This window comes from Synchiropus splendidus, chromosome 1, assembly GCF_027744825.2.
Source record: "Synchiropus splendidus isolate RoL2022-P1 chromosome 1, RoL_Sspl_1.0, whole genome shotgun sequence".
In the NCBI taxonomy this organism is placed as follows: domain Eukaryota; kingdom Metazoa; phylum Chordata; class Actinopteri; order Syngnathiformes; family Callionymidae; genus Synchiropus; species Synchiropus splendidus.
Window position 1 is genome coordinate 45,286,628 of NC_071334.1, and position 22,306 is coordinate 45,308,933.

The window sequence follows — 22,306 nt, forward strand, 5'->3', positions numbered from 1 at the left end:
AGATAAACTCCAGACAGCCAGCGGTTACAGTTAGAGTCATGTTTATTTACAGCAGAATCCTGAACGAGGAGGGAAGGAGGGGAGATGGAGGGGTTGTAGGGAGACAGAATATTGGAGACCCAGCGCTTCAGGATTCATGTTTCACAACACAGTTCTTAATTTATTTATTCACCATTTGTCTATACAGAACCCTTCAGCAATAATATCAATCGACAGTTCTCTGGAAGAGGGGAGAGGAGGAAATAAAAAAGGGGAGAAAACCATTGTTAAAAATGTAACCACAATGATCGTCATCAGTTACTTTATATATGTATATAGACACACACACACACACAGGTATGTGCGTGAATGTATACCTATATATGAATAGAAATCTAGGTTTTCTCTCTATGTTCACGAGAAAGTTTGTGGTTCCAGGATGTCAAAGTTCCTGTTCCTGCACCAGGCAGCTGGCCTGACATCTCAGCCTCCAGTCAGGTCCTAATAGTGAGCAGGGGGGTGGGGGGGTCAGTGCTGACCAGTCCTTTGTGACCTTTCAACTTTGTCTTAGTCGCTGACCAGAAGGTCCAGTGCGTGGCCTGGCAAAAACTGCAGCAGCCCAGTGAATGCAGTCTGATACACTGTACACTTAACATGCACGTCCAGATAGTACAAAACAAACAAAAAAAAAAATCAGAAGCCTCATCTTGGTCTGTATACACTGTTGTGGTTCCAGTATAAATTAGATTCAACGGATGAGCACCACTGAACAGTGGAAAGCTGGAAACAAAAGCAAGTCAGTCAAGGTGACAGCCTGTTGGTTAGAGTCTAACTTACATTTTAGGATTTGTGAAGGGGAAAAGGTCACTCCCTCCCCCATCCAGATCCAATCAGACAGTTGTTTGATCACAAAGACGCGCACACACACACGCTCACACGCACGCACACACGCACGCCAACATCCATCCAGACCAGATGCTCTCTACTGATCCCATCGCACAATAGTCAGGTCTTCATTGAGCGAGGAGAACCTGATTAAAATGTGCTGCTTGTTGTAACTGATGCCGTAGCAAAAAAAAAAAAAAAAAAAAGACACCTCAGGCATTTACACATGGTTCAAAACTTTTTGTTAAAAAGTGTTGAAGGTATTAAATAGCAATAAATGACTTGTGCGAAGACGAACAGTACAAAACTCAGCACGATGAGGTTTCACGATGAAAGCTACATTTAAAATCAAGTCAACATTCATTTATTTGGAAAAAAAACACTGTTTACATTTCCATCTGTCTGGAGAAAAAAAAAAAAAAACTACAGAAGTAGTGAGTTCATTTACAGTATTCAACTGTTTTCTTCAACTGTGCTGATCCGTACACTTCAATGGAAACCTGACTATTGTCACCGTTTTGACATGAATTCAATTAAAAGCAAAAGTAAAACTCATCCGGTTCACTCTCACACGCACGCTCTCACTCACGGGAACAGGAAACTAACATTTACATCATCCAGCCACCGATGCTGAGGTCGTCTTTTTGGATGTGTTGTCACTTTTTTTCCAGAGCAAGCTTATAAAACTTGAGAAAATCTTCAAATTGAAGCAGCTGGCTGCCGAACCGTTTAGAAAAATGAGCCTGCTGGCTGGCGTTAGCTTCCCACCCTCTTCCACATGCTCCCCAACACAAATATAAACTCAAGATACCGCAAGTACATGTGTACACGTATATACAAATAGAGGCAGCCGCTTCAACACTGGAGGCAGCGTCACAATTTATAATGCATCATTTCTGTATATGCCAAGAATAAAACTTTTCTAAATAAAATACATAGTTATCTGTGAGGCCAGGGACAGCAGATGAACAAGAGGGGAGGAGGAGGAGGAGGGCGGACCTCTGGAGGGAAGGGGTGGGAGGAGGGACAGAGAAGCATTTGTCATGGAAGATGAGCTGAAAGACTCCTGTTGCTGTCAACTCTAGCCAGCTCTGCCTGCTGCCGCGCTGCACTTGATCAGCTTTAGTCATTCCTCAATAATAATAATAATAATATGAATAATGACCACAACAATACTAAAAAAGAAAAAAACAGATGTAAACCTCAACTGTGTCTCACATCGGCAAGTCCACACAAAACAGGGAGGCCTAGCGCTCCAGTTCATCCGCTGGCAAATGGAGTCAGAGAGGAGGAACAGAGCGAAGAGGTGGAACCAAAACAGCAGAGACAGGATGTGCTCTAATGAAGAGGAAACAAACAGAAGCAGGAAGCTGAGATGAACCTGGGAGGATGCAGTGACCAAAGATGAGTCGTGTTGGGGCTTTGTGATCCGCACACGCACACACACAGAGCCATGTGTGTGCGTGCGCACACACACATGCACACGCCGGCGTCCATCCAAGGCTGCTCACAGAAGATTGGTGGAAAGCATGAAGAGGTGATGACGACATGGCCTCACTGTGAGTGTGCCCACTCTCCTTCCCTCCGATTTAGGGGGAATGAATCTGCAGTCCTTCCCCGGCTGGTCAGTCGTCACAAGGTGCATCATACCTCCAGGAATCGTGGCGAGGTGCTGGACTTGGCGTGAAAGGGCTCGGACCACATGCGCCGCAAATCCCCCTGACAGCACAGAGAGAGGTGTGGGTGGACAGGTAGGGGTCAGAGGTCAGCTCGGGCTGTGCTACGCGCCCCGTCCAGCACAAACGAAAGCCACATCAAGTCCAGTGGACGTACAGCTATTCATTTTCAGGGGAAGAAAACCGCAAATATAATACAAGAAAATACAACGCCCACAACTCAATGACAAGACAATCACAATATTACCGTTCTCTGGCCCGTCAAATGATCGAGTTTCACCTCATGTGTCCGAAGACAGAGGTGGGAGATATAGATGACATTAGATCATGACAATTAGGTGTTGAGGAGCAACCAAGGTGAGGAGATCACATGGATTCACTGACATTCTTTCTCTCCACTCTACTGTAGAGCTACAGTGTGTTGATGCGCTGATCTGTCCGTCAGTCAAAGCAGCGCTGCTGTGGTGTGCGGCGCTCCTCTTCCCACATACTCACAGCCAAGAAGCCGCTCACATGCGCAACTTCCTGCTGTTTTTGAACCTGATGCGCCTCTAACTTGACCACACACTTTCACCACAGAACCATGGAGGGAGGGATCCTTGTCGGAGCCGTGATGCCAAAGACTGTCTGCAGCGCAGAGCTAACAGAGCTAACGGCTAACGTGACGTCTCACTTCAAAACTTTATTGGTACTCATGGACTGTCAAAGTTTGCTTTGTGATTTAAAAGGATGAGCTCAAAATGTGAAGAGAGAAAGAATAATTGTTTTTATGAAGCAAGTTCAGGAAAAGAATGCTAAGGATTTGATTGGAAACTCTAAACTACAATACAATCAAGCAAAAGATAAGAGATAAAATCGAAACATTATGTTGCGTTATTTACGTTATTTAAAGTAAGTAAGTAAATAAATAAATCATGATATATTTTGCCATATTGCCCGCTTCTTTCTGGACACATTTGAAACAAATACATTTTCTGCAATTTGCTCCTGCAAACAGCCTGGCAAAATAACAACCGAGTGTCAGTAGCTGCAGTTTTTCACAAAGGAATAGAGATTTTCTACAGGACTTTAAGCACAAGCGTGTTCCTATGGTGGTGAGCCTCGAGACTTTTTCAATGAACCAAGGGTGTCGTGGCTAGAAAAAGGCTGAAAAACACTGGCATAGTGTTTAAGGGAGACCAATCACAGCAGAGTGGGTGTGGCTGGTGTGTTACAGGAAACTTATGCATATTTTCTCATGTAAAGTAGATTAAATGTCCTTAATTTGTCCCACAGTAGGAAATGTATACATTATAAATAATAAACGGTGCAGATATACACATACTGATCAATAGGGGTCCAATTCAATTTAACATGAATTGCTGTTAAATATAGAAGTACTGTATGGCAATATCACAAAGCCATCCAAGAACATAAACACTGCGGATCACTAAACCTTCGGCGTGATCTATAAGCCTGCAAATTCTGTTTCAACATCTGCACAATTGCTAAAAAAACTGAAATAATCAGCTTTTGTCCTATTTTTCATCGTAGATTACATTTTCAATATACAAGAGTCAATCGACAGTACTGTGACTCTTCACCCAGCGTAAGAGTTGAAATGTTCAGTGATACCTTCAGATAGGCCATAGTGAGCAGAGGCAGCAGGGTGAAGGGCACCAGGTAGAGCAGAGCAGGCTGAGCAGCACGATGGATCCTGGATGCCACGGTTGCAGTCAGCAGACCTAGACGCACAAATGACAAGGTTGTTGGAAATAAAGAAATAAACAACACCACACAGAATATGAGACTAGTCAGCTGATCACATGCTTACCCACAAAGTATCCAATGAGAGTACAGTGGAAATACGAGACCCGTTGCATGCGGCCCGACATGTTCCCTGGCCCCGGGACTTCACCGTTGGCTTGCTTCTTATAGTTATCGTAGCGCAGAACGAAGCATAAAAGTAGCCCCGGCATCACTATGTCTCCAATCCCCAACATTGAGAAGTGACTCCCTGTTGAGCTGGAAGCAGAAGAAAGGAGGTTTGTGATGTGACAAAACTGGAGCGTTCAGCATGCACATTCTACGTAGCAGACAAAAAAAAAGTTTTGCATGTTGAAATTAAGAGTGGAAATACATTGACCATCGCCATATATTTGAAGAGGCATGACCACAGTGACCGGACCAAGGTCTGAGGCAGCTCATCAACCATCCTCACAGAGGCATTTACGCAACTCAACCAACTGTTAGAAAAAGCTTTTTTGGTATTGGTGAGCAGGGCTGCAGACTTTGATGCAGTTGGTATGAGACTCGCACAAATGAGGCTTATCTCTCGCTCCCACACATTTTGAGCAAGTTCATCTATAACCTCTCTGCAAAACCGTATTAAGTGACGGCGGCAGGTCCATCTAAAGCTTTCTGTGCAGCACATAGACTTGGGTATCGCCGGAGTGCTTGTATAAGTAAGACATGGTGGCAAACATCGTGCAAAACAAAAAAACAGTAATTTATTTCACCTATTTTGGAGCTTTTAAAAGTTACAATCTGTGGAAAATCACCATAAAAGCTGATGCTTCCTGCTATTTCAAGCTTCAATTTAGATATTTACAGCTATTTCAAGCTTAAATTGTGAATATTTTACTTTTATTTTGGACTGCCAAAGTTACATTTTAAGCAATGTCAACTTCAGATGCAGGGTAGAAGAAAGCAACAATATATTTAATTCAGAGAAAAAAGGAAATACAAGACCCCTTCAAAGTTCATCTGTGGAAACAGAGGGCTTGAGTAATGGACGTGTTAGGTGAGGGCTCAGGTTTCACAGACACCTTAATATAATGCTCCCCACAGGTCTCTCCACGGTAACATCAATCTTACCTGGGAAAGACCAGTTTGCCAGGTAAGGACAGGCGGGGGACATCACGGCCCATCCCTGGCCCCAGGTGAAGCTTCCGGGACAGGACGTCGATGGGATTTTCAGCAGGTTGGGTGGCGACCTTGACCATCACGTTACTGTTGAATATGTAAGCTGAGAAGAAAACCTGGCAGAGACAAAGAAGTTGGAAATGTATCCATCAATAAATGACACAATTTCTCAGTAAAAAAACCAAACCAAAACAAAAAAAAAAAAACCTCATGATGAGAACCAGCACCATTGTGTCGGAAGTGCCATGTCAGTACACACAAAACAGCAACGAAATGTCTGACAAGCAATGTCCAAAAATAAACTAAATCATGAATAATCAATTATTGTAACTTCAACAATTATGCTTACTAACTTACATATATGTAAAACAACAAAAGGTTTTTACTGAATTTCTGCTGAAGGCATCTTTACATTAACTCAAGTCATTTGTCAAATATTCGATAAAAGTCAAACCATTCAAGTTTTCACTTGTAAGACAACATAATGTAATGTTCCCAGATGAAACCAAAGGAGTAACAGGAGGTGACCCCATGTGAACATTGAAGCATTTCATTTTGGATTGACAGAAACGGCACAAATATAGCAAAAGCATTCTTGACTGTTGATGCAGAGTTTCTCCATGCCATCACCGCCAGCTGCAACTCCTGAGCCCTCCAGAGGCAGAACACTGTCTGTGGGACCCCCTTCTGTGCATGGCATCACAGCTATTACTGGTCACACCTTCTTGTTTGTTTATCAGCATTTTCCATCGGGGGGCTGCAATGCATGTTGGACTCCTTCACCAAAGCCTATCTTGACCATCCTTCCTGGTCACTCATATCGCGGCCTATCACAATAATCAATAAGTCCGTGAATGGAACGCTATTAAAAATAAGTCATCATTTTGCCAGCCATGATAAAGTGTGTAAATGTGAATGCTTGAATGTGTGACTTCCGCATTTCCAGTATCTAAATAAATAAAATTGCATTTCATTTCCATGTCTTTGACTCACTCATTCTGTCTGGAAAGCCTAACTGTTTCAGGACGAAATCTACAAGGTGTTCAGTGGTGTGTTCTGTACAGCGCATTAGTGCAGTTTGTCGCCAACATCATCATTCTTTCTTTATGTTTAAATAATAGTTTACACAGTGCAGACGCCTGTCGTACTTTGGGGCCTGTTGTCTATCCTAGTAAGAAGGACCTACTGGACACGTCTGTATAAACATAAATATTATGAATAAATTATGATGAATTCATATCACATTCTCAAAAAACAAAATGTGGTCACAATATAATGGTGACAATTGTATTGTTTGTCTGGAATAATTTGTGGAACAATTTATTGACCAGCAAAATTAGTTTTCGTTAACAAGCCTACAGCTATCCTCCTCATGACCTCCTTTATCACATCCTGACCTCACTGGTTGTCTTCCTCCCCTTCTCCTTCTCCTTCCTGGTACTTTCAAAGATTCTTTCAAAGGTCTCTGGTATGGAACTGATAACGCAGACAGGAATTCCCAAATTCCTGCCATGACAGCCCAAGTTCTTTCAGGGCGTTGCAGGGGTTAGCCAGTTGTTGTGGTACTTGTCTTACCCAGAACACATCATAGATGAGCAGGCCCGATAGCAGCAAGCACGACACCTTCAGACTGGGCAGCCGCACAAATGCAATCATGGCAACACAGAGGCCCATGGCCAAAGCTGCGGGGAGGGAGGAAAAAAAGAGAGAGACAATTTTAGCTTGGAGACATAATTTTGCAAGCAACACCTGGACATTTGTTTTCTTTTGTTCTTTCCTTAACCCTGTTTTGGTTGTACAAAATTCATATGCAGAAGAGACTATATTAAAAAATAGTAAAAACAGTTATAGTCATTAAAAACATTTTAATGACTATAACTGTCATTATAATATTCCACTTTGATATCACAACTTTCTGAAGTCAGTAGCCTGAAAACAGCTAGAGATACAGGCATTTGTATCTTATGATGCCACCAGGCGACCATGGTGAATTACACTACTTATATAGATGTTTTGCCACTGCAGCCTCACTGCAGAGTACTTTCCCCTACGACTTTACCTCAACATTGTCTGCCACTATTTCAGCGTTTTTCCCCCGCCCGCAGAGTCGAGCTACCCTCCATCAGGTCTCCAGACACGAAACGTTTATACGGAGATGCCCACAGATGTTGCTCAGATTTAAGTTACAGGTGTTAGCTATATGTTAAAGCAGTAACTACACCAGGCTCCATATTTGTGGCTTAGCTTGTTGACAGTGATACATTAATGCCTAAAGGGTTAAAAGGGGACATTGAGTAGAAATGCAGCACCACAGAGAATGTGACAATTAGCAGGGCCAATGTGACCAGGACATACCATCCATGAGCAGCCAGTGTCCGGTCAAAACCCAGATGAGCACCAACATCACTGAGAGGGAGAAGGACAGTAACTCGGCCAGAGTGAAGCGCCCACAGCAGCCAAATGAAATTCTGTAATAACAGGAAAAAACAAAAGTTATTTCCGCACCAATTCAAAGCATGTGCTGGGTGTATGCGCCGAGCTGCTAAAGTACCTCATTTTGAATGAAAAAATAAAAATAGTTGGTGTATTCATTTTGGTTTTGTAGGTTAAAATGTTTTAGATTTTGTGCTCCTGAGTTACTGTTGCTAATAATTGTTACAATTTAAATACAGTGTTTCATTTCACATTTCACAAGCAAAAATCACAATCCAAATCCCTGTAAAACTCATTTTTGCATAACACATGGCCTCCAAGTTTAACAAATGCCCCTTGACTGGAGTTTCATGGAAAATATAACACAAGTGCTCCTACTACTCAAGGCTACCGTGTGCATTTCTTACTTGTTCTGTGGGGAGCACGGCCTGGTCAGATACTGGCACATTGGCAACAAGAGGAATGCAAATGCAATTGTTGCAAGCACTGTGTAAAAGAACAGAGACAAACAATGAGACCAAAAGTGTGAGACACCAAGCGCGATTGTCCAAGTGGCATTAGGACAGCTTAATCAAGTAACAAATGATTTAACTTTCATCAATGGTTCATCATCAGAGGTTTTGGTCGCAGCATTTACCTGCAGTGCAGATTGTGAAGACCACCTGAACAGAGTCAAAGAAGAAGAACATGACTAGGAGAGAGACAGAGGCTCCTATTGGCAGGAACAATGCTTGTGTGGAGTCTATGGTCTGAATACCTGCAGACAGAAAACAACAGAAAAAATGAGGAAAAAAAGATTTCTTTTTTAAACGTCTCTTTCGTGTTGCATGTTTGTTTAATATGCATGCATTTATCTTAGAGTCATTTCTTAATGACACATTCATGGAGGCAAGAGGCCAAGGTTGCCACTGCACCAGTGATGGGGCATTGCAGAGTGTCTCTTTCAGCAAGTTAAATCGTATTATGAATGGCATAAACAAATACATTACGACTAAAGGAGGTGACCAAAATCCAGTTTGTGTCCGTTTCAATGACAATATTTACCGTCTAGCTCGCAACACAAGTCTGCTTCAAGAAAACGCTTGATCCAAAATAGGGATGGGTGACTCATCGTACACAATATACCGTCAAACACAATGTCCACGATGACAATTCTCACGATAAATTCGACAAACACGCGGATCACTCGCTGCATTGGACCTGCACACGTGAACATGACGAGACCGTGACTGCGCGCCGCGCTCTCCAGCTCAGCAGCGTTTCACAGCCGACACCGGCGTGTGACAGTTGTGGAGAGTGTGGTGAACTTTGGTTCATGACCGCAGTTTTAAACTTATTTTTAATGCAGGGAACCTTTGATAATGACACCGGTCGACTCTGAGTCCATAGTTCAAGTCAACTGTTAAGAGACATGAGATACAGCAGACAGACAGCTCAATTTAACCCCTAAATAAAGCTGGCAGAGCAGTCTGTCAGACACCAGCAGCTTCTACCAGATACGTGAAACATTGAATTTCTCATCTCTACACTTACCTAACTATTGTATCTAAACATAAACAAAACATGATGTTGGAGACAAACTCCACTAATAAGTTTCATCCTAAAACAGTTTCAAGAGAGACTGTAGTGTCCCATACATGGAATAGAATGAAAATGTATTTATCGCTGAAATTAGAACATTTATCAAGTTAACTATTTTTGTCCATATTGCCCATCCCTAATGCCAACATCAAAGACTACATTTCCTGAGCAATTACAACATAAAACGAAAATGTATTAGATTAGATTGTCTTAAATATTGTGCTTTCAGACAAAGAAGTGCTCTCAAGTCATTCAACTTGTGACGAAAAACCTGTCAAAAGTAAGCCAATTCATTTCATGTCAGAAGAAGAAGCATCTACTTGCTAGGACTTTTTTAAGTGATTCTGTTTTCACAAGTATCCTTTCTCTCCTCTATTTTTCATTGGCACATGGTTTTTAGGATTATTACAGAATGATATGGCAGACCAGGGCAACACGTCGGTTTTAATGATCAATTTGAGGGTTTTTTTTTGCCAACAACTTTTGTGCTGAAGAAAAGTGTAATGTGACAGCACATCGTGAGAGATGTTGACACAGAGCCTTTCATAGCTAGAAATAACTTGAAACACTTTCAATCCAAACATGATAAACAGAAATCCTGTTTGCAGTCGAGCCAGACTTACTGTTGTTTGTGTTGCTGTTGTTAAAAGACCCTGTTGTTGTGGGGTTCCCATCTTTATCCTTCTCCTGGTTTTCACAATCCATGTTTAATGACCTATGAGGGGAAGACAGTGCAAAACAATAACAAAGGCGAGCACTGAAACTGTCACAGTTGTCTGTCTCCACCCAAAGACAGACAAAAAAAGACAGACTTATTTGTGACAAATGTAAGGAGAACATTAAAAAAAACAATTTCACACATTTCAATTATCCTCAAAAAAAGTTTTAAACAAGATTCACTTAATTAGTGAAAAAAATGAAGTTACTGCAGCAAAATGAAGGTGGGCTTTCAGTGGGTAAAGCAGTAAAGGAAGCAAGCATGAGGCTGCGTTGTATATATTATTTAGTATATGAGCTTCCTGACAAAAGGCCTGTCATGTGGAGGAACAGCACTGCACATATATGGACACCGGCCCTTTGACGGTTGATTATTTATTTAGTGACACTCACCTGAAACTTCCATAGACGATGAGGAGGATTGAGATTAGGAAGGTGGACACCTGGCTGGAGTCAACTAAGGAGTACGCCCTGGAAGAAAGAACAACATACCAGAATTATACAAATGTCGTTTAAAAAAATATATATCTGATTGCTGGGTCCATAAATTGATCAGTGGGTGTAGCTGTACACGAGGGGCAGGAATCACAGGAGACCGCGCGATACGATACACAACACATGGTCCATGATGCCGATATTATCACAACATTGTGACGTTTGAGTATAATTGTGTGACAATGCATCACAAATACACTGAATTTGTGCAATTAATGTGAATTGTGTCTCTGCATATGCGTTACACAGCTGACAATGAAGGTCAATCTGAAGAAGATAGTCATGAATCATTTTGTTTGCTGGAGAAATGAACTAAGTGCTACACAGTAATTATATATACATAGTCTTTTCATTTCAAAACAAGAGCTAAATTAATAACTTCAGCGAAACACTCAGAAAAAAGGCATCTTGGTTTTACAAAAGCCACGGTTCACAAAGATTCCATCGAGAGGAAGCCATCCTTGACATTTTCTACTGCCTAACCAGTATTTCCTATACCTATTTTTTTTACAAACAGCTGCACGCTTGCAGTGTTTCCAAAACGCCAGTCCATCCATCAACACAAAAAGTGTAATGCAAGCTGGTGGAGACAGAAGTAACAGCATTGTGTACTGGGAAAAGATTAAGTACTGTACTTATGAAACGCTGCTGCAAGTTGATATACTCCCACGGAATATCTGACCTTAACTATGTACGAAAGACAACATGAGTAGGACATTCTACAAATGACAGCCCCAGACACTCTTTATCTAAAAGCAGCAATACTGGCGCTGTGTGCCGGCCAGGTGCCAGGTGTTCGTTTGGACAAAGAATATGCTTTAAAATTAACTACAACTCATTTTTTTATCGTCATCGGGATATTGATTTGGACAATGTGGAAAAACAAATGAATTGAATTTTCCCACTCACTTTGATATTTCTGGAACCCTCTTTGGCGCAGCCGTGGCTGCCCCCTCATCCCTCTTGTCAGAGAAGCCACATTGAGAAAACTATCCGACACAAGCAAGTTGGCTTTGGAAAGCAATACGAACAAAATAACTTGATAAACAACAGATGCATCTGAGACAAATAACAAACCTTAACAGACACGAACTCAGTAACTGTTGCCACAGTAACACTTTGAGATGCTGGGGAAACCTGGGCAATTGTTTTACTTAACTGACCCTGATTCATTAATAAATAATAAAACAACAATAATTTTTATGATTCTTTCCGTTACTACAAGCCATTGTGTACAGTCTTGTGTCTCCATCTTTTTTTCATTTTTTATGCAAGATAAGCATGCAGATGTACCAGCTGTGATGGTTTTCTAAACTTTCACAACCACAGCATTCATTCAAACAATACATATATAAAGGCTTGTCGCTTGATTAAATCAATACAACTGCTCGAATTTTCATCCCTGTCAAGCTATTTTGCTCTCACTCTGTGTGTTCGTCCGCTTGGCGCTGTGATGCGGGGAGGGGAGCGCCAAATTTTCTTCCGATTAGAAAGCAATGAGTTTTGTCAACAATTTTTTTTTTAAGTTTGGAACTTTTCTGCGTAGGGCTGAGTAATGATTATAAGTTCATGAATTGGTTCGATTCCGATTCTCATGACTTAGAATTAATTATCACAAATTGATGCTATCTCGATTCAGGTTAGTATTAAAACATTTTCTGAGCTGATGTCATAATCACATGACTAGTTAGGCAACATATTAATACTACTATCAAATTAACATTCAACAGGAAATAAATGGCAGATTGGTAGTAAATGATGGCTGTAATACTGGTGAAAATAGGAAGGTTCAATCCCCTCCAAGTTTGTAGCATTGCTTTCACAAACATGCCGGCAGGATCACCTGAAAGATCCAGACAGAGAACACCAGATGTGTCTATACCTGCGGCGATGGACTACTCATGGGCCTGGTGCATTATTACAAATATGACATTAGAAATTGACCCAAAAGATGCTGCTGTATAATACAAATGCATTTATTTTTATTTTATTATCAAAATGAAAAAAAATATTCTCAGCCACTGAAAATGTAAACAGTGCTGGGTACTGACTTCACAGCAACCTGACGGTTGTTGTACAGTTTGAACAGTTTCAACCTCTGTGGTCTGTAGTACATATAAGATGAGGTTCCACTCCTCATCAATATAGTGAGTTGTCAGACTCGTGTAAGATTGCGAAGCCACAGATGTCCACGAATCACTTGTGATGCCCACCCTGACTGCTGACTGAAGCTTACTTTTCACGTTTTCTTTTACTTGACTGGTACACGTTTGGTACAACAGACATTTGCGAGACAACATAACGTAGTGTGGCTGTTACTTTCGTTAGCCACCTGAAGCCCTCATTTCAACGACGGAATACGAGCGCATATCTTTGAAAATGAAGGCCGCAATCGCTTCAGTTATTTTGACAGAGCGTGCAGAATTACCCGGTAGTGGTAAAGTTCGCTCGAGTTTCATTTGTTGTGGCCCGGTGGATGGCTTGGACAGGAGCTCTGGGTGATGTCGCGTCACGTGGTTCGTGAGGTAGGTCGCATTTCCGCAATACTGCAACACTTTCAAAACATCCATTAGGCATAACCTGCAAATTGCTTTGCTTTTGTCGTGCACATTTTTGTCTTGGTCGGTTCTGAACCCAAAATGGTGCCAGACCATTGCTTTGAGCGTTTCAGGCATTATCAAACCCGGCACGTTGCTAGTGTTGCCACTGTGAGGAGCCATGTTGTTTTGACTTTGGTGTCACAGGTGCGCGCCTGCGTCAAAGGGGTTGGACTTCACCCGGAGAATATGTGTTACAATGTAAATTTATTAATCCGATCTTTGGATCTACGAATCAATTTTATGGAATTAATGTACGAATGATTCAGAATCGGAAAATAGATTTTTTTCTACACAGCACTATATCTGCGGTTTCCTCCTGTCATCAGCGTCAGACATCCCATCAATAGCAGCACGCTTCCACGCCGCAAGTGACGCGACTCGCGAGATGTGGATCACCGCGAGATTTCTGCAGTAACAAATACGGCAACCGCGAGGGACAAAATACGGTTGCGAAAGCTTCGACAATCTACGAATTTGGATCATATTCAGCGAAATTACCGTTTGGAAACACATTTTAATGTAAACCAGTGAGATGACACTACGAGTTGGGTATTAAACAGGCACCAATAATACATTTAGGGCGTCCTGCTGAGGAAACAGGGCGTCTGGTTTTGAGTGCTGGAGGGCGTCCATTTTTTCATGTTTTGCAGTTTAGTAGACGCCCTCCAGCTAAAAGCCTGAAACTCATCCAATAACAGCACTATCTCTGCCTGTTATTTGTCCAAACAGTGGGATTATAAACACACTGCTGCCAACACGCCACGACAGTGGCAGGTTTTAGAGGGTGGCTCGATCAGTAGAGCAACAGTCATTCAAATTTTATAAAAGCAACCTGAAGTATGAAATAAGGCGTGAGGTGTTCTTTTAACATGTTAATGATATTCCGCCCTTCATGATCTGCTTCTAACGTTACCAGTCAGATCTGGGCCTCGGTGCAAGTTAGTCTTTTGTAGTTTCACCCAAAAAACTAAATCGACTTTCGTGAGAACAAAAACAAAAGAATGTGATTTGGGTTCCTCTTTTTCATCCAAATCGCCCAACCTCACTTTAAAAACAAATTAAAAGAATAAAAACGATGAACAGTTTAATGACCGAGTAAATTTCAAGCTCAAGGACACTTGCTCTGACAAAAGGTGTGTGGCAAGTCAGTCCTTGCCCCACACCGCTAAACACTTAGCATACATTAACAGCAGGCTGGACAAAAAATAAAAAAAAATAAAAAAAATATTTCCGCGCCACAGCACTGACTTCACTTCCCTGATGATAATAGAGGCCTGTCTCCCACGAGAGGACAAGTCCGGTATTGTGCATAAATGCTGTCTGTTGAGATGAGCAGACTAGATGGAAATCCTAACCTGTCTGACCCCTGACTCTCAAGCCTCAAATGAAGAATGCTGAATAATAAATGTACTGTAGTCTCCTCTGTGTCAGTTACAGAGCCATCACATCATCTCTATGATACGCCACGAGTGTGAAACTTTAAATTACTATTCAAAATTGAATTTCCAGAGAGAACCACGACAGAACTTATACATGAGCTATTGCATTTTGATAATGGGCAGAATATGGACAGAAGTCAAAACATCAAAATCAACAGCTTTATTCACCATGTGTATGAGCCACATACCAGAAAATACAAATCTAATTGAGATTTTTAAAAGTGCTTTGCGCAACAGGAAATGATTGTCTTTTACAAACAGTTTGATGATGTCACTACCCCAAAAACTCACCAAGTCAACAGACAACTGGTCTAATCTGCCACAGACCTAATTCATATTCTAGCATCGAACTGGTTCGTCTAAATTCTGCACACAGAAGCCTGTAGAACATGAGTGAGAAAGATGAATGGAACATTTAAAAACAAAATACAATCCCGGACTGTTAAGGCCTGGATGAAAGCCCAACACACCATAAGACATCCTTGTTCGACAGCAGACTGGTTTTTCAAACAACACAATACCAATACCGACTTCCATCGAGTCGGGGCACGCATGACTTGACCACTAAGAGTTGGATCACTGAGCAACAATGAAGACTTTCTGTGGCCTGATTTAAGCATGCCAAATATTTAAGAAACAATTTGGCATTTTATTCATCACAATAATCTTGGGGGGGGGAAAAAGACAATTTAAATACCTAACTGCAGCGGTGAGATGCAATCTTTTGTGTGAGGGTGCCACACATGAGGATTCTAACCCTAACCTAACCCTTAAACAATTTTTTAACGCTTCAGAGACTCGCAGCAACAAGCTGAAAGTCATGCAGCTCATCGTTATGTCTGTGGTGTGCACCGACGGCCTCATCAGTGCAGACCAAACACATGAGGATTACGCCTCACCACCGATCCAGATGCTTGTGCTAGAAATCCTGTGTAATCAAACATGGTAAAGTGGAAACATGTGGACAGCACAATACGGAACAGGAAAGTGCATCAGATGATGGTGTTTTTATGTTGTTGGTTTAGTTGCTTTTAAACAGAAGAATCCCAAATAGGCTTTTAACTAGTGGGGGTCCTAAGGATGCCCTGAACTGCACAACATCCCAGCAGGACTCCCAACATTTCCGATTATTAGCCAGGTATAACGGCATACTTGTACCGTCAGCACACTGGTTTCCATGAAAAAGGTGATTCCACCCGTAATTTCGCAGAATATCATCAAAAACGAGATTTTTGAATAATTTTTGGGTACCGCTAAACACTTAGCATTCATTAACACCCCCCAAACATAAGGAATGTCACAGGACAATCATATATATATATATATATATATATATATATATATATATATATATATATATATATATATATATATATATATATATATGGAGTACACAAACCACTCATCATAGACTCAGACAACAAGTGCACCAAAAGCAAAACGAGTCTGACACATACACAAACTTTAAAACGGCCACGTTTCGTATCAAAATCACCTTAGCGTTGGGATGCAAAACAGTGGAAGACCACTCAAGGCTTCATTTTAAAAAGTTAACTGTGCGTTCATAGCCAGACGACTGACAGACATTAACAACAAGTGGGTTCACTCTCTTGGTTCCTGTGTGGCACAAAAACGCTCAGAGACGCTTCTGCATGCACAGAGTAAGCCCTCCTGTTAGCAAAAAAGGGGCACTCACACAGGCCTCAGCGGTAGTTCAGAGTCAGAGAGAACAAAAACAAACACAAGCGAGGGAGGAAAATGATCTAGTTCATTTATTTATTTATTTTTAAATCATCATTTTTCGATTGACTTATTGATTACTCACTCCGATGCTGGCCTATTTCGCTGTATTTGTACTCATCAAAAACTCATGACAGTACCCGATACCTAGTACAGTGTTCCCTTGTTATGTTCCGCGGATTCAGCGCATCACAGGTTTTAACGTTGCTGTCTACTTTCCGGCTCTCATGCCACACTTGCCCTTTTTCATATGTTCTCATATAAGAAATGTTCTCTCCGACGGCGGCAGACCGCCCTCCGCTACTAACCAGCAACAGTTCCATTTTAACAGAGCCCTGCACCGAATGTCCTTCTGACAGGAAATCAGCCAGTGAAGAGACACCTGAGTAGGATAGTCATTGGCATTTTACTATAAAAGAGATCCAACTGTTCGTCTGCATCAATGAGATCATAGATGTGCTGTCATCTGATTTCTGATCCGCTCCAGCTACTCTACTATGTGAACGTTTTTCCATCAGATGACATTAGTAGAGATAGTAGTAGATAGTAGAGATGACAGAGATTTCATCTGGTGACCTGCGCTGCCCAGCACTAACCTGGGTTTACATTATGGTGCGTCAAACATTGCGCGTGATCCCGGAACGTAACCCTTACAATAAACGAGGGAACACTGTATATATACACATCGGTTTGGAGTACCAGGAACTTGGATATTAGACTGTATATCAGTATATACATAGCTCGCCAAGGCTAAACTAGAAATGTTGAATGTGTCATGTTTGTTCAAGGACCATGAGCTGAGACAGGAGAAAAAAAATAGAATTTAAAACGCTAGTTATGGTATTGAGTATTTGCATCAGTACTCTTTATCTGCAAGTACTGAACTGTCAGTACTCATACTCTGTCAGCAAAAAAGTAGTATCGGGCCATCCCTAGTTTTGTATCCCTCCACGTCAGCAGTTCAACTTGCTGTAAGTGCTCTACAGCGAAAGCAGTGGCTGGACAATTTGGCGTCCCAAGTGCCATGTATGCCCCTGCAGGTCTGGTCCGCCGTTCGTGCAGGAGAGGAGGGAGAAATGACACATTCACATGTTAAATAAGACAAATAAGAACCTTCTTGAGTTGATTTAATACAAGTCAAAAAGCTCTTCTATAGGAAAGGAAACCATCTGTTGCACAATATTAAGTTGATCCTCCAGGGGGTTTAGGTTGTGCCATTGAGGGGGTACAGCACCCTCCTTGTAGCATTGTGGTGGAAATGCTCAGATAGCAGGTATCAAAAGGCGATATGAGAATGACCAATTCATGTAATGTTTTACTGCTACAAATGACAGGTTGTAGAAATAAAATTGAAAGTATTGGGCGGTCAACATTGTAATATTTAATGTCCTCAAATCCTCTAATTAAAACTTCTTGACCTTAAAAGATACTATGAAGCAGACTTCACAATTAATTAATTAATTTATTTTTATAGTTTTGGGACATTAAAGATTAAGTTGTTTTTAATTAACGGCAGACAAAAGTATTCAAGAGAAATACCATTTGTGTTTGCGCCCCGAATCACCTGCTCCAGATATGGGAAAAACACGCACTACAAACACGTGTACTAGCTGTTTTGTCTTTTAGGTGATGAAATGTATTATGTCAGGTAAGGGCAGAGATAGATTTCCCTTTGCGTGTACAGATTTGTACATACGTTAAAAAACTCGGATACACATTTTTTTCTTAAATGACCATGGCATCACATGTTGAAGTAACAATTTCATCGTAACCTGGACAGCCTGAGAACAAAAATGTCAGAGACGGCGACATCACTTAAAATGAATTATTTACACATACACCTTTCATTTTTTTGTAGTAAAATGAGGCTCTTACATATTTTGACAACATTTTGAAGTTATTATTTGAAAATAGCAATAAGGTATCTTCTTCAACTGTAATGAAATGTGTTGAAATTCTTCAATGAAGGCAAGCGGACTCTTATGGCTTTGTGCTGTTTTGGTTAGTGTGTTGACAGTCATGCAGAGAGCTATAGTTTAAGTCCCAGTGACAGGCCATGTTGTGTCATGAAATGCTTGCAATGTACAACCAATGTCAAGCGAAACAAAAAGAAATAACCTAATCCGAAGTCCGCATTTACATATAGATAAATTTGGTAAGATTTCTTCCAGAATAGTAAAGCAATATTTCTCTTCATTATGTGACATGCAAACTGCCATTCTCCACTACAACATTCAGTATAATGGGATCAAGGGTTGTATTTAAATGGCTCAAGATGTGACGTAGTCAGGATTTAGACGAGCCGATTCAGATCAAATCCATTCAGCACACACGTAAATGCAATCAAAGAATTAATGCAGTGGTAGCATTTTGGTACAGCTTGGCTGTCTCCTGGTGTGTCTTTCAAAGTCCCTAAAAGCTTTATTGGAAAACATCTAAGGACATATTTCTGGCAGGAATAAATAGATGAATAGTATACACGTTTGCCGAAAATCCAATGAGATGCATTGAACAAAAAATGTGTGTGTGGCTAAATTCCAAATCATTTAAGCAAAAGGACTTTGTGACCCATAACAAGGGACATCTACCAACATGTCAGATCTGAAAACAACAAGTAAATTTCCAAAGAAATATAAAGCCGAGTGGCATCTTGTAAGGTGGGCAGTAAAATGCCCTCAACAATTTAAAAAACAACTGCTGTACGACCTAAAATTCCCACCCAATTTAAATGCAACAACGTGGTTGTTAACTCTGGAGTTAACCTAGAAAATATGTAACCAAGTCCTGCCAAATGACCCCATAGTGCATACCAACGCATGGAAAGATGGAAGAAAATACTGTTCAAAAAATGTACACCATTATGATACAGAATTTCTTTTTTTTAATTTCTAACAGTTGTCTGTACCTACAATACAATAAAAGTTGAAAGTGTCACTCCTTCATGCTTCTCAAATGAGGATTCCCCCTTATTATCATCAAGTTCACCAACACAAGCCGGTCGGATTTATTTCTTATCACAGGAATTTCCCGGGGTCAACCAGTCGGAATTTAATGAAGTGGCTCAAACCTTTGGGTGCCAGGGGTACTTCAATGAAATATTTCACTTTGATATCACTTCAAAAGGGTACATCTTGAAAACGTTTAGACATACAGGCATATGGTAAATGAGGAATGACTAAAAGTTTGGGATGGGCATAAATTCACTCATCTGATTTGTATGCATCATGACATCAGCAGGCAGCGGCCATAGTGAACTACATACTTTTACAGATGTTTATCTAATCCACTGGAAATACTTCCTCATGTTGAATTAACTACACTGTGGGACAAATAAAGGCCATCCAAGATAATCTCTCCAGCAACAATGACAATGACCACTGTTGTTCTGGCAGTCGCACAATACATTCTCCCACAGTTTCTACATATTTAGTTCTTTTTAATATTCCTACCAACCTCCATCACCAAATTGACCGTGCTTCCATCACATTGCAGACAGAGCGAAGCATCAGTATCTGCTGCTTGTGGACTGGATAGGCAGTTTGACACTGTGCACCCAAGGAGTGCTGCTTCTGCGTGTTATTGTCTGATTCACTGTATGATCTTCATCCTCTCAAGAATGACTTCATGTGTCCAAAATCTGCTTAGGTAACACAGTAACTACATCAGGCTCTATATTTGCAGCTTGGCTTGCATAAAAGCAGCAATGCTGTTTGTGAATTTGCACCATTGGTGCTTTAAGGGTTAAGGAAAACGAATACTAGTAAAATAGTACTGCACTAGAAATAACTCTGCATTCATAACTCAGTGTAGTCTGACAATGACAGAAAATACACTAAATTAAAAAAAAATGTAACTTGTGCACAACGCGCGCTCACACACAAATCGCAATGAAGAACACAAATTTGGAGCGTTTTTATACGTTTCCGCAGCCTAACAGGTTTCATTCATGCTGAAGAAGAGCGTGATTTCATTTATGTCAATAAGACGCACAACTCCAAGCAAAAGCCACACCGTTTACACGGCAGAGCTCAAACATATTCCTGAAAAGGTGGAACGAAGACGACTCCTGATCTGGTCATTTTGGCTCAGCGACACAACCATTGTTATTAAATGTGACGGGACGTCGTTGAATTGTGGCCCTTTCATCAGCTAATGCTAATTTGTTGGCACGGCTAATTGAACACTATCAGACTGACGCTGTCACACAACACTAGCTCACGTGAATAAATATTTGCTTTTACCGGAACAATTGGAACCCAACATGAAAGAACCGTTGTTGAGCCTGAACACAGCCAAACATCGTTGAAATTGACCTCAGCTGTGGAGCATTAGCATCAGCTGGTGGTGCAGCTAACGCTAGCACCCACAGAGGTGCAGAATTTATGTTGAATGGGTGACACTTTGCTCCTTCAGCAAGTTGCAGTCGCCGTAATCGGGTTTTTGAAGTGAATACATGTTTGTTCATAGTCAGGCGAGCGGTGGACACATCTATGTGAAGACAGGAATCGGTGAAGTAGTAGCTCGCCGTAGGTAGCCGCGGCTAGCTGGTAGCGCACTCACCAGGATGAGTAGCCCTGCTCCGCCATGTCGCCGAAAACAGTGTGGACAAACACGGATTCAGGTCCCAGTGACACCCCGCTGGGTACCTCGGTGAGGGTTTCTTCTTTTCCTCCAACAATCGAGTCGCACTAGCAATTACATTTAGGCGTTAACATGGTGGCGCATCCCGACGCCAGCTAGTAATCACTAGCTGGATATCTGGCAACGGGAATGATGGTTCGCTATCGTTAGGTGGACAAGACAAAGCACCCCGAGACAGAAAAAAACACACTGGTGTTAGTGTCGACGGTTTTCGCCAATGTCCTGTCGTCACCCCAGCCGTGATGGCTCGGTCTCCAGCGATGCTACACCCTATGTAGATCCATATCCATTTCGATCTGTCCAGAATAAATCGGGTTATTCCTTCAGTCTGCACCCCTCGCAGTTATGGAAGACGGTACAGCTTTGTTGTCTATGACGAGAGAGTCGCGGGAGCGCGCACAGCCGCCGCGCAGCAGAGCTTTACAAGTAGGACGTGAACCAAAAGGCTTTCGTGCACTAAATGAAACAAAAAAATAAAACAAATTACGGGCACTGTTTTTACTGGCTGCGACGCAGTGTATAAACATACACCTGCAACTCAACTATCTTCCGACTTCTAACCCGCACCGTCGTTTGCAGAAAACTATCATATCTGAATTCACTCCATTGACACAAACAAAGTCACTTGTTGTGGATTAGGATGGAATAAAATTGTACGTGCCTTTCACATTCATCTGCAGCTTTCTTCAGTAAACTCATATGAACTGTCACATTCAGTACATTTGGGGAGGCTGGTGCTGAAGACAGAAAAAAAGGCATCCATCTGAAAATTCGGCTCCTCGCTGAAATGATCTGTCGAAAACCTTCATGGATCTTTTGCATGTGATGTTGCGGTGGCATTGTCAGGGCAAATCACGTGAAACGTTCACGGTTCATGTCTGGCCTAAGTTTTTTATATTCATCATTTTGAAATATGACACTAAATAACAAGGCCATCGATCAACAATAAAAAAAAAAATCCCAATAAAATCTTTCGAAACACTGAGTTCACCTGCATCTGAGTTGAGCCGCCACTTGACTGCTGCACCGCGCGGCATGAGGACTGGGAGTGGCCGAGGCGCGGGCTCCGCAGTGCTGAACTCAAATTAACACACCGCAGATGTCAAAACACATGTGGCTGAGACTGACGACAGAGTAGCTTTTTCTCTCAGGAATCTAAAAACTAAGTAAAAAAGGCTCCACTTTTCTCTTGCAGAGACAAAGTGCAGGCGCTTGA

The 22,306-nt window shown here is 41.5% G+C and overlaps 1 protein-coding gene across 1 annotated transcript; it reads right to left on the minus strand.

Moving 5' to 3' along the window:
* On the minus strand, positions 1 to 21,497 carry sppl3 (signal peptide peptidase 3). Its single transcript, XM_053883981.1, has 11 exons — positions 21,010 to 21,497; positions 10,569 to 10,646; positions 10,082 to 10,173; positions 8,515 to 8,634; positions 8,285 to 8,363; positions 7,800 to 7,912; positions 7,020 to 7,126; positions 5,397 to 5,560; positions 4,354 to 4,544; positions 4,155 to 4,264; positions 1 to 2,583 (listed from the first exon to the last, which is right to left on the minus strand). The coding sequence occupies exons 1-11, from the start codon at positions 21,033 to 21,035 to the stop codon at positions 2,509 to 2,511; spliced, it is 1,155 nt and encodes a 384-aa protein (XP_053739956.1). The 5' UTR covers positions 21,036 to 21,497; the 3' UTR covers positions 1 to 2,508.
* Between the last annotated feature and the right edge of the window lie 809 nt (positions 21,498 to 22,306).